This window comes from Cucurbita moschata, unplaced genomic scaffold (assembly GCF_002738365.1).
Source record: "Cucurbita moschata cultivar Rifu unplaced genomic scaffold, Cmos_1.0 Cmo_Scf00013, whole genome shotgun sequence".
NCBI classification, from domain to species: domain Eukaryota; kingdom Viridiplantae; phylum Streptophyta; class Magnoliopsida; order Cucurbitales; family Cucurbitaceae; genus Cucurbita; species Cucurbita moschata.
The window spans coordinates 3,110,087-3,123,451 of record NW_019268529.1 but is presented as its reverse complement, the minus strand read 5'-3'; the positions used below and the strand labels follow the sequence as shown (position 1 = coordinate 3,123,451).

The window sequence follows — 13,365 nt, the reverse complement described above, 5'->3', positions numbered from 1 at the left end:
AAAAAAAAAAAAAAAAAAAAAAAAAAAAAAAAAAAAGAAATCATTCCTGGGAAAAGAAAACTCAACTTGACCTAAAAGTTGAACCAGCCGATGGAAGGCGTGGCCCACGGTGACCCATCCCAACTCGGCTCGACTTGACTCGGTTTAACTCGGCCGGGTCCACCTAGTCCACTCGTTAACATTTTGTTTTTTTTTTATTATTATTCTTGGGCAAATTTATATTTTAAATTTATTTTATTTTATTTTATTAATCTCATTAATTTTAATTTTATATATTTTTACACAAATATTGTTCGATTGTCTTATTTATTTAAGCACGGAAATACAATAACTTGTTGCTCACAAGTTATTGGTACCCAAATCTGTATCGTTAAGGATGGCAATAATTTTCGTAGGAGAAAGAGTCGTGATCATATTAGAAAAGAGGGTAGGTTGTAACTTACACAGAGTGTAAAAGTGATGGTGACTTGTTATCCATTAACCCCATAAAAGGGTCGAGAGAGAAAGTGCATGACCTAATACACCAAAAAGACGTCCACGAAAAAACCAACTAGATAGAAACAAGATTGGAATCAGCATAAGCTCAATAGGAGCAATATCGAGTCCCGAACCACGACCCTAGAAATTGGAGTTACCATGAGAGTTTTGATGCCATTTAAGTGTCGATAAATGTACTATAAGAGAGTCTTGATAAGGAAATAAGCGACCCAGGAGACTATGAAGGAAGCCCACAAGATAAACGTCAAGCTCAATGAGTTTAATCAAGCTTATGCTCAAAATCAATGGAAGAAAACTCAAATTGACGCTAATAATAACGGTTTCACAAATTTTATATCAAATCGTATGAACTTTTTGAGATGCTATATGTCACAATTGCATTGTTGCGAGAGTAGGACAACGATTGTGCAGCACTTGTTCTAGCCCAACAAACAAATCACCCATGTGAAATTGGTACTTCACGGACAATATCGACTTATGCTCAAGTCCCGGGTCAAGCTTGAGAGAATGTTTTAGAAAACGTGAGCAAGAAAATACGTTAAAAATAATTTTAAAGAAAGCAATGTTATAAGCTATAAGCAAGTAGGCAACAACAACGACTTTGATCGTATATAACATGAGTAGGAAAAATTGACAACTAGGCACATCTCCTATAGTATATTTTGGGGCATTTTAGCAGTGACAAGTGTAGACAGGTGATTTGTCATGCACCTCGTATAGACACAACGTGAAATGGTAAAAGTCTATCTAATATGAAAACAAGTAAAAAGAGTTTGAGAGGGGCCTGCAACCATAAACAACATGTCTTCGATAAACATAATCAGGATATTCGACATGCGGCCCCAAGCAACACACTTTGAACAAGCATGACACTTTGAACAAGCATGACTGAGACATCCGACATGCGGCCATAGATTACGCCTTAGACAAACATGACGGTGACACCGTCCACTAAATTTGAAATTTAGAAATCTAACCATTAGTTTACAATTTAAAAAATGAGATAAACCCAAGTGGTTTTAATTTGAACTGTTTCTTGAGATCCAACTGGACCGTGGATATAACCGTTTCCCGAGTTCGGTAAGAGCCCTTCTCCTCTCTTTTTGCGACTCTGTTTTTTTTCTTGTTCAAATGGTTTCTGGAAGAATTAGAAACCTGCACTACATTTGATTTTGTTTTAATTTCTCCACCAAATCCTTACAGGTATGAGTTAAATTTCTTTTTCCATACTTTTTCCTCAAGCAAAAGAAAATCACGCTTCCGTTCCACGTTTTTTTTTCTCCAAATTTCTCGTTCTTAGGGATTACCGCCCTCTAATCGGAAATCGGAAATCGGAAATCGGAAATCGGAAATCGGAAATCGGAAATCACTCTGCATTATCTTGACTCCACGGTAGAGAGATCTTATTGATGTTGATTCTCTGCGTTTTCTTATCGTTGTAGATGGCGAAGAGAATAAGCGAAGGTAGAATTGCTGCGATGTGGACGGTGGTGACAGAGGCTTTGATTGGGATGGTGCTGATTTTGGTTGCGGAAGGGACGGATACTAATGATGTATACAGTCCTTGTTTGGATGCGAAGATTCAGAGATTAGACGGATTTACTTTTGGCGTAGCGTTTTCATCGAAGGAATCGTTCTTTCATGATCATATTCAGTTTTCGCCTTGCGATAAGCGTTTGGCTTTGACATTCAAAGTCGCTCAACTTGCTGTTTTCAGGCCTAAAGTCGACCAGCTCACTTTCCTCACCATCAATAGCACAGCCTTCAATCCGGTACGTCTGTGATTTCTATGTTAGTTTCAGAACAAAATGTTCATCCATTACTGTTTTCGTCGATGAAAATTTGCTCCATTCATTTCGTTTCTTTCTCTGATTTGTGGTAATTAATGGATGTAAGTATGATGCAGTGCTAATAATAAGCCAATCCATGATGGATCAATGGGAGTTATACCATTTAGAAACAAAATTCCAACCAACTTTAAATAACTTCGCATAAAATGTTGCCCTTTGACATATCTAGTTAGCAGTTGGATGCATTTATAAAGCTGGCGTACACATTAAAGAACAACAATATTTCCATTGGTCAAATCATGGGTGTGTCACTAACTTTTTTGAATGTTTTCCTTGAACAAGAAATAATGGAATATTTTGGTATTTGGGCTTCCGATTGTAAACCCAGATCCACCGCTACCACCGCTAGCAGGTATTGTCCTCTTTGAACTTTTTATTTCGAGCTTCCCCTCAAGGCTTTAAAACGCGTTTGCTAGTGGAAGGTTTTCACACCCTTATAAATAGTGGTTTGTTCTCCTCCCCAACCAATGTGGAACATCACAATCCACCCCCCGAGGCCCAGCGTCCTCGCTAGCACTCTCCCCTCAAGGCTTTAAAACGCGTTTGCTAGTGGAAGGTTTCCACACCCTTATAAATAGTGGTTTGTTCTCCTCCCCAACCAATGTGGAACATCACAATCCACCCCCCGAGGCCGTCCTCGCTAGCACTCTTTCCTTCCTCCAATTGATGTGGGACCACCCCCAAATCCACCCCCTTTGGGGCCAGCGTCCTGACACATCGTCCGATGTCTGGCTCTGATACCATTTATAACGACCCAGATCCACCGCTAGCAGCTCTGATACCATTTATAACGACCCAGATCCACCGCTAGCAGCTCTGATACCATTTATAACGACCCAGATCCACCGCTAGCAGGTATTATCCTCTTTGGGCTTTCCATTTCGGGCTTCACCTCAAGGCTTTAAAACGCGTCTAGGGGAAAGTTTTCACACCCTTATAAATGATGGTTTGTTCTCCTCCCCAACCAATGTGGGACATCACAATGCGGTATGAAATTTCGGTTAGGAATAACGACTCTCCACATATCCACATATTGTCCACTAAGTATAAGCTCTCATGGTTTTGCTTTGGACTATCCAAATGCTCAATGGAAATAGTACTCAATGAAAATAGTATTCCTTTCTTATAAACCCATGATCCTCCACTAAACTAACCAACGTGGGACTCTCTCCCAACAATCTCAATAATTTCATGATGATTTTTGCTCGGTTGTAGGCTACGTACGGTGGCTATATGGTGGCATTTGCTGGGCTGAAGTATGCAGCAAGGTCTCTCCCAGTGATGGTTACTGATAACTCTCACACCATTACTAGTTTCACTTTGGTAAGCCCACAAAGGACAGAAAGCAAAAGTGAAAAATCACCATCTTAATGGTAACAAAAGGGTTCTATTCTCCTTGTGTCTGTCTATATTGCTTTCCAGGTTTTTGAATTTCAAAAGGGCACTCTTCAAAATCTGTTCTGGAAGAAATTTGGGTGTGATAAATGCTCTGGGGATTTTTCAACTTGCCTGGATAAACAAGACTGTGCAGTTTCCAGCTCCAAATGTAAGTACGATGGTGGTTCAATTGACTGCAATTTAGGCATACAACTAGCATTTTCAGGGACAGACAAGAACCTCCAAGTCCTCAACTCCTGGTTTGAAGTTAACCATCTCAGACGCTTCTCCCTCTATAAACTTTTCTCCGACGTTCGCGATAAGATCACCAATCCGTTCCAGTGAGAATCTTTTATATCTTCAGCTCTGTAGGCAAGGATCCAATATGAGTTATGATCTGCACATGTCAAGATGGCTTATTCATAGGAAAGGTTATGTTGTCATTGGTCCATGCTCTGTAACTGTACAATCTTGAAGATTCAATCTATATATATATAGAGAGAGTTAAAATGTATTCTGCAGAAATGAGATTACGGACCATTGAAGATGGAAAGGTTTCTACACAAAAGATACAGATCTGAGGGGATATCTTTATCCCTTTTCTATCTAATCACCACCACAAAATCGAATGATCTTGATCAAAGATCGAGTTCTCGTCAAGATCATGTCCAAAAAGAGATTCATATCCACTGGGATGTCAATCAAAAAACAATTCTCTGATCCCAACTGTTAGAATTCAACCAAACCAAATCTTCTTCTCCTCCAATCCACCATTGCCATTTACAGCTACTTTTCCTTCTTTCTCATGCCATTCTAGTAAAAATGCTCACTTCTCTGAAAATTTAGCTTGTTCCATTTTACCTTCAAAGCCATGGATGTTGACAGAGGAAAGGGAATCGTCACGCTCCAGTGGTTGGTTCGCCAAAGCTTGTGAACTATCTACAGAACCTACACCTTTCTGGTTCAGTGGAGCACCGCGAGTTTGAATGAGATAATGTGCCACAGACTTGAAACCCAAGTTCCGAGCCTGAAAGTAAAATGAAATTAGCTTTTCGTTGACATTACTAATCGATATGATTCCTGAAGACCAAACAATCACTACTCAAAAACTTTCCTTACAAAAGGTTACATCATTTCTGAAAATCTAGAAGGAAAACGTTTGTATATGTACGTAAATGCACGAGTACTAACCTTTCTATATATCGCACCGGTAGGCATCCATCCTTTTAATTGTCGACACAAACTGCAGTTGCAAATACCACGACACACTGGGCAGTTCCAATTGGGATTCATACTCACTTCCATCACATTCTCTCCATATCTATATAAAGATATAAGTTGCATACAGCTAACTGTTCATATAAATTGCAGAAAAGGGCAAGAAGCCCAATGCATGTTCTCAATAGAACCAAATGAATCCACAAGGAAATACAATATGATTGCAGCATATAAATTCATATCAGGTAGAAGTTTCAAATGGGCATGAATCCAATCCAATCCAAGATCTTTAACAATAAGTTAAATTACCAGAGGCTTCTAGTATCCTTCAAATCTTTTTTGTATTTATGGTTAAGTTAAATTACCTAAACTTTCATGTTTGTGTCTATTCAGTCCGAAACTCTAAAATGTTTCCATAGGTCCTTGAACTTCGAGATTTATGTCTATTTGATCCCTAAATCTTAAAAAGTGTCTAAGACCCAACAAGACACAAAATTGAAAGTTTATAAACCGATCAGACATTTTTAAAGTTCAGAAAGACACTTTTCAAAAGTTTAAGATCAAGTGACTATATTGATTTACCGCGTGTACAAGCAATCTCCACATAACTGCCCTTGGCCTGATTTACATTTGCTGCAATGTGTATGGTGACCAAGAGTCTTCTGCCTGCAGGTCATCACATAGATCGTCTCAACTGATGAGTAATAACGACACTATCGAAAACCAAGTGAAGAATGTAAGAACCATGAGATTTTAGAAAATATAAGAGACGAGCACATGGACGTCTTTTCAATGTACCTATGACCAACCTAGTGAGATATGAATAAAAACTTCTTAAAAAGTTCTCCTAAATAGGTGGTAAAAATGACATCAGAGCCAGATACCAGATGGTGTGCTAGCAAGGACGCTGGGCCTCTAAAGAGGTGGATTGTGAGATCCCACATCGATTGAAGAGGGGAATGAAATACCTCTCCCTAGCAGATGTGTTATAAAACCGTGAGCTGACGGTGATACGTAACGAGCTAAAGTGGACAATATCTGCTAGTGGTGGATTTGGACTATTACAAATACAAATAAACCATATTGAAAAGTAGGAGGCTAAGAGCTACTATTTACTAGTGTGGAGGGAAGTTTTATTCATTGCTATTCAGTCTAAGTGGGTCAAAAACATTTCTTTTCTCAAACAACCTTGTGCCTATCTAGGAAAGAAAGGTAAAAAAAATCCTCGAGATTGCATACAGATTATTATTTGGACCAGTAATTAAACACTTACTACCAACATCATATATACATAACAAAAATGAATTGAGTAAACATCGTCTTGTCATTAAAGTATATTCGAAGAAACAAAAGGAAATTAAAAACTTGTATTACCTGCATTGATGGCACGACTCTCCATTGATAGGATCATACATACGCTTCCCGTCTTGATCATATCCATCCACACCAACAGTCCAACTCGACTCACAATCTCCCAACAATTTGGCATCTTCTTCTGTGTAAACTTCTGGTTGCGAGCCTTCTTTTATGTGAATCTCATTACTTTTAGAACTTCCGCTCTTAGTTTTCGGACGAAGCTCCATGTAACTTATTGGAGTCAATGTCTTCAACCTGCAAATCACTATCAAATATTGTCCTATTTGAACTTTCTCTTCTGGGTTTCCCCTCAAACTTTTAAAACGCGTTCACTAGGAAGAGGTTTCCACATCCTTATAAGGAATGCTTCGTTCCACTCTCCAACCAATGTGAGATCTCACAATCCACCCTCCTTGGGGGTCCAATATCCTCGCTGGCACACCGCTCGGTGTTTGGCTATGATACCATTTGTAATAGTCCAAGCTCACTACGAGCAGATATTGTCCTATTTGGGCTTTCCCTTAAGGTTTTAAAATGCGTCCACTAGAAAGAGGTTTCTACATCCTTATAAGGAAGCATTCGTTCCCTTCTCCAACCAATGTACAATCTCACATCCACAAACTTACCTCTTGGCAAAATGTTAATTTATTGCCAATTATATTCTCTCTCAAGTCCAGATCTTCAATGATCTTAGCAATTAAACTCTAGGTTTGTATATTTGATAGCTATGTTCATTGTTACTTGTTCTACCTTGATCCATAGGCTTCTAAGAAAATTAGAGTAATTCTGACTGTACCTCAAAATCTTGTGATAGTGTAAAGACATGCCAAGGAAGGTTCATTTTCATGCAACGAAGTCTAAACATGTTAATGAGCAGATATCAATAGCTTAATAGATATTACATTCATCACTCACTCAACGCAAGGAGCATCGAAAGAACAAAAGCTTCAACACGTGAAGGAAAGAAGAAACAATACCTCGAAGAGCGCCTCGGGGGCTCGTCGGCGGGGGATCCGTTCGGCGGTTCCTTCTCTGAGGAATTTTTGCGTAACCGCTTCGAAGCGGCGGCGGTGGACTTAAGCTTGAGAGAAAGTTCAACAATGCCAAGTTTCTGCATCCTCTTCAGATTTTCCTTAACCCTTTGATCCCTAAGCTGCTCGTAACCTGGAGCAGTAACCTCAGCCGCGGATCCTTCATCGACGGTCTCATTTCCGGCAGCGGCGACTCCTCCTCCGCGGCTCTTTCTCCGAGAAACCATTGCCGCTCCGTCGCCGAAGAAATGGCGAGAAGATTGTCGCGGGATTGGGGGAATTCTTTAAACAAATTGCCGCCAAGTTATTAGCAGAATCCATTGCACAAAATTACCCCTCCATTAATGGCAAATGTATGCTAATAAATAAATAAATATATTTTTGTTTGAGCATTTGAAACTTTTAATAATACCATTAAATTTCCAAAAATAATAATAATAATATCCATAACTTTTTTAAAGAAAAAAAATTTAAAATATTAGAGAAAATCATTAGTATTTTATTTCAAAAGTACCATAAAATTTTAATTTTTTTTATTAAACTCTTAAATTTATTAAAATGAATTTATAATACCTTTAAATTTTTCTTAAAAAATTTTAAAAGATATATCACATTTCAAAAATACTCGTGAAGTTTCAAAACTAACATTAAAAAATTTAGAGATTAACTATGAAGTGTCGATAGATGATTTTCGTTCGTAACAATTTTTTGAACTATTAATTATAAAGGCAAAAATTCTTAATATTACTTTTAAAATTTCATAAATATTTTTTAAACATAGTTTAATGATATTTTTTTGAATCTTTTACAAAAATCAAAAGAATATTCCTAAAAAATTTTAAAGTTCAGAGTTATTTCTTAAATATTAAAATTTTAAGGATGTTATTTTAAGTACATTATTAATTCCAAACTAACTGAATTTTTTTTTTTTTTTTTTTGAAATCTAAAGATATTTTTAAAATAATGTATAAAATTAATAATATAAGTGACAAAAATAATTATGAATACAAGTAGGCAAAAATGAAGGGGTCAGAGACCGCTCAATAAATGAAATGCTTAAGCATGTAAGGGTTGTTTTTATTTGAGCGAGAGTTATACCACTTGAGGTACGAGGATAAGAATGAGTTTTTTAAAAAATAAAATAAAAAATAAAAAATAAACAAAAGCGCATTTACTTGTTGGCTAAACTACTTTTGTCCATGTCCACAACAGTCCACTCATCAATGCCTTTAATGTCTCATTGGTCAAACTATGCTCAACTTTTCTTCACCAGTCAAACTATGGAGATTTGAAAGTCAATTAAATTTTACCAAATTTGCAAAATCAACCCTACAATTTTGGTATTTCTTTTACGATCCTCTATTAGCTACACGGGGATGGAGACAGAGACGAGGATCGCATTCTCCGTCCCTGTCTCCAATTCCAACCTTGCTCTATTCTGCTCTGCTTTTTAATAAGTTGGTTTCGTGCTTTAATTATATTATAATAAATAAATATTTTTTAAAGCATGGAAATTTAAACCATATTAAAATATTTTACATTTTTTTAACTAAAATTATATTAAAAATAGAGATTATTCATGAATATTTATATATATATATAAAATAATAATAGGAGAAAAAACTAGTAATTGAGTAGAAGGGGTTGATTGCAATTTTAATAAAGTTTAGAGGCGGATTACAATATTCAGCAAAGTTCAGGAGTTAATTGATTAAATTGAAAAGTTAAGGGGTGATTGTAGCAAATGTTATTATTGAGGGGTGGGTTTTGCAATTTTTCCAAAATTATTTTGAAATAAAACCCCAAATCGTACATTTCAAAAACCCAAAAAAGAGAAAAAAAGAAAAAGAAAATGAAATATTTGAATATCCTCATCTTCTTCCTCTTCCTTTCTTCTACAGTAACCCTAACGCGATCAAATCCGCCTCCGTCTGGCGGCGGTGATGGTAAGCACTTCGTTCTGGTTCACGGAGCTTGCCTTGGTGCCTGGTCGTGGTACAAGCTATCGACGCTGCTGCGCTCGGTCGGCCACCGCGTGACGGCGCTGGACATGGCCGGTGCCGGAATTGATCCGAGGGAGGCGGAGGATCTGAGATCGTTCTCCGAATATGTTCAGCCGTTGACGGATTTCATGGCAAAGTTGCCGGCGGAGGAGAAGGTGATCCTGGTCGGGCACAGCCAAGGCGGGCTGTGCATTTCTAAAGCGATGGAAGATTTTCCGGATAAAATTTCTGTGGCTGTATTCGTCGTCGCCGCCATGCCTGGCCCATCCCTGAACGCTTCATTTCTACTGGAACAGGTATTCTTATTTCAACCGCACCAAATTTAAATATATTTTAAAATGAGTAATAGAATTTTAATCTTTTTAAAATATTAACACTCTCAAATTTAAAATTTTAAAATATTTGTATTTTTTTAAAAAATAAATTATTAATAATTTTTATTTCTTAAGACACGGAGAACCAACCCTATACAGTAAGGTATAGACTATTTAAGAATATATTTTTTTTGAGACCACGTACAAAATTTAAAAGTATTTTTATTAATTTAATATACATCGAACAAAATTGAGTCATTTTGACATTTTTAGTCTTTTTGAAGAAGATAGCTATGACGGGAGAGTTTTGAGAAAGTGAGCATAAGGGTATTTTGGTCATTTTCAAAATGTCGGTACGGAAAAAAATTGGGAGAGATTTCACTTTTTTTTTTTTAGTTTTCATTGGGTATTATTATTAAATGTATTTTCTTATCCTACTAATTTCATTTATTTTTTTGACTGTCCTTGTAGTTTCGCAAGAGGATAGACTTTGGGCCTGATACCCGTTATACATTCGGTAATGGGCCCAAAAGCCCGCCAACAACTTTGACATTCGGCCCACTTTTCTCGGCCACTAAACTATTCGATAGAAGTCCCAAACAGGTAACTTTATTTTAATTTTAAGGAAAAAAAAAAATCAAATTTTATCTCTCATCTTGGTCAATTTTTAATCTAAACTTCCCATTTCATAAAATTACCGAAAGTTAGATAAATTTTGCAATCTTTTAACCTATAAAATCGGTAGGTTAGAGAAGAGAACTAACACATTTTTTTACGAGCGTAGAAATCTCTCCCTAGTAGATGCGTTTTAAAAAATCTTGAGACAAAATCCTTGAAGGAAAAATCAAAGAAGATAATATTTGGTGCTTGGGTTGTTACAAAATGTATAAGAACCAGACATCAGACAATGTGGTTGACCCAACCGGACATCATACAATGTGGCTGACCCCTCAAGGGGGTGGATTGTGAAATCTTACATCGGTTGGTTGGAGACGGGAACAAAGCATTCCTTATAAGGGTGTAAAAACCTCTCCGCAGTGGCTGACCCTTCAAGGGGGTGGATTGTGAAATCTTACATCGGTTGGAGACGGGAATAAAGCATTCCTTATAAGGGTGTAAAAACCTCTCCGTAGTAGATGTGTTCTAGGGGTGGAATGTGACATCCCACATTTGTTGGAGACAGGAACGAACTATTTCTTATAAGGGTGTAGAAACCTCTCCCTAGTAGACATGTGAGATCACACATCGGTTGGAGACGGAAACGAAACATTCCTTATAAAGGTGTAGTAGAGATCTCTACTTAGTAAACGCGTTTTAAAAAAACTTGATGGAGAAGTGGTGGACTTAGGCTCTACCAGACAATTAAAAATTTCAGAAATCTATTAGACATTTTTTCAAAGTTTAGAAACCAAATAAACACAAACATAAACGCTCTAAACAAACTGAACTCATCTTCCTCATTTGAATTTACACGAACCTAACCTATCATCTAAATAACATTTGGTTTATTATTGAAGGACTTGACATTGGGCAACACATTAATGAGACAAACCCATTTGTTCGTGGGACGACAATGGAGCAAAGATCTTCCTTTGACGACACAAAGGTATGGGTCTGTTAAACGAGTTTTTGTTGTTTCAGAAAAGGATAAGGTTATAAAGAAAAGCTTCCAACAATGGGTGATTAAAAGAAATCCTCCTACTGATGTGGTGGAAGTTAGAGGATCCGATCATATGGTGATGATATCTAAGCCGTTCGATCTCTTCAACAAACTTTCTCACATTGCCCGACGTTATTCTTAACCTATATTTCGTGTGTAATGTAATGTGTTCGATGTTTGATAATACCGTTGAACTTATAATTATATTTTATATTAATATCATTAATAGTAGCATGCATCTATCTACTTAATGAATTTTTTACGTGGGATATCATTGATTAACCCTAACATAGGGCGACGCCAACCTCTTCAAGCCGACGCCGTTTTCTGTAAATGAGTCTTTTGCTTTTACCTTAAATATAGTTAATAATAATATGATAAATATTTAAAAATACTTAGTAAGTCACTTTACTGTTAGGGTTGGGAAGTGCATTCCCGTACAATATACATTATGACTTGTGGGACCTAGTTCTTTTGACGGGTTTATTGGGCACTACTTTTTGTTATGAGTAGGTTTGGATGTATAGTACTTTTTTACACACGATTCATGTATGCACGCATGAGCCCACTAGCCAGACTCATAAACATACACCGTAGGCCTGACCGTGAGCTGGGTGTTACGGTCATGCATGTCCAAGGCGTGTTGTCTATGACCGCATAACAAATATCATAGTTTTGCTTGTCTAGGACGTGTTGTCTATAGTTGTATGCCCGTTCCAAACCCCTTTTACATGCTTTCATCTTAGATAGGCCTTTACCATTTCATATTGGGTTAATGTGGGGTGTATGTCCGTTCACCAAAATCATGTCTACACTCACAAGAACTAAAATGCCCGAAAATGTACTATAGGGGACATGACTAGTTGTCACTTGTTCCTAATATGCGTTATATGCAATTTAAGCCGTGGTATTCGTTTCTTTGCTTATAGTTATATAATATTCATTTCTTGTTGACACGATCTTAGTTATATATGGACTCCCTTGAGTGTGTATTGATTTTAATCGAGAAATTGCCACTTTCGTTTACATTTGTTTTGTTATTTCCTTTACCTTGTAGCTAAGTTGCCCGATTGGATTCGTTTGGTGGATCCCTTAAGAAATGAGTTAGCCTAACATGTACTTCATTGTCACCTAAATTCTATGACTCAGATATTTAGAATTCTCTTATTTATTACCCGTGTTTAATATTTAGGTAGAACATCATCACCCGTTATTACTACGAGATTGAGAAAATGAAGGAAACAAGAGAAAGCAAGGAAGAAACCGATGTAGAAATAGAAATAACTTCTTAAATGAAGGATACTAAACAGGATCGAGAGAGATCTATCGAATAAGATACTTTCCCTTCCAAAATGAAGAATACATATAGATCTTTTATATATATATATATATCTCTCTCGAAGAATGAAGTACTACTTGAGTGGATACATATGTATCTTATATATGGTAGAATGAAGTAACTGTTTTTTTTTTTTTTTTTTTTTAAATATTTTTGGTCAAACTCGTTTAGACAAATGATCTGGTAAGAAATTCCTTAAAAAAAGGAACACAAAGAACACGTCAATGATATTAGCACGTAAGCCATCTTAGCTCAGTGGTAGAGCGCGTGGCTTTTAACCACGTGGTCGTGGGTTCGATCCCCACAGATGGCGAGAAATACTAATGGCATTGTTCTGAATCATACCCCACATTAAGTTTTATCTAACAGTTTAGCATTTTTTTACTTATATTTTAAAAAAAAAAAAATTCAAAAACACCTTAAAAACATTTTTTAAAATATACTCATTGTTAGAATGTTAGTATATGACAAAAGCATTAACACCATTAAAAAAGTTAATGTAAGAGGTTAATATAATTTTATATGTATTTTTTATATAGATACTAATTGTAATGATATTTTATGATTTTTTTTTTAATAGAGAGGTGTTATTGATTTTTTATTTTTATTTTTTGAAAATTTAAAAGTATTTTTTAAATATTATTGAAAATTAAATAAATATTTACAATTTCTCCGCAAAAATATTTTTATTACTCTAGCTGTGATATAATTTAAGGTTT

The 13,365-nt window shown here is 36.3% G+C and overlaps 3 protein-coding genes and 1 non-coding gene across 5 annotated transcripts; 3 read left to right on the top strand and 1 right to left on the bottom strand.

Annotated features, from left to right (window-relative positions):
* Positions 1-1,541: 1,541 nt before the first annotated feature.
* Positions 1,542-4,239, top strand: LOC111451295. The gene is made up of 4 exons (XM_023091668.1): positions 1,542-1,578; positions 1,941-2,270; positions 3,564-3,671; positions 3,771-4,239. Exons 2-4 carry the CDS (start codon positions 1,941-1,943, stop codon positions 4,068-4,070), a joined length of 738 nt encoding a protein of 245 aa, XP_022947436.1. The 5' UTR covers positions 1,542-1,578; the 3' UTR covers positions 4,071-4,239.
* Positions 4,240-4,242: 3 nt separating this feature from the next.
* On the bottom strand, positions 4,243-7,653 carry LOC111451293. Of its 2 annotated transcripts, XM_023091666.1 has the most exons (6): positions 7,277-7,653; positions 6,318-6,554; positions 5,526-5,609; positions 4,917-5,046; positions 4,608-4,752; positions 4,243-4,563 (listed from the first exon to the last, which is right to left on the bottom strand). In XM_023091666.1, exons 1-6 carry the CDS (start codon positions 7,555-7,557, stop codon positions 4,529-4,531), a joined length of 912 nt encoding a protein of 303 aa, XP_022947434.1. In that variant the 5' UTR covers positions 7,558-7,653; the 3' UTR covers positions 4,243-4,528. The 2 variants fall into 2 exon arrangements, with proteins under 2 accessions (XP_022947434.1, XP_022947432.1); XM_023091664.1 differs by having other exon boundaries at positions 4,243-4,752.
* Positions 7,654-9,138: 1,485 nt separating this feature from the next.
* LOC111451294 (salicylic acid-binding protein 2-like) lies at positions 9,139-11,536 on the top strand. Its single transcript, XM_023091667.1, has 3 exons — positions 9,139-9,629; positions 10,119-10,250; positions 11,165-11,536. Exons 1-3 carry the CDS (start codon positions 9,183-9,185, stop codon positions 11,447-11,449), a joined length of 864 nt encoding a protein of 287 aa, XP_022947435.1. The 5' UTR covers positions 9,139-9,182; the 3' UTR covers positions 11,450-11,536.
* Positions 11,537-12,887: 1,351 nt separating this feature from the next.
* TRNAK-UUU lies at positions 12,888-12,959 on the top strand. The gene has a single exon. It is a non-coding gene; the product is annotated as a tRNA-Lys (tRNA).
* The last annotated feature ends 406 nt before the right edge of the window (positions 12,960-13,365 follow it).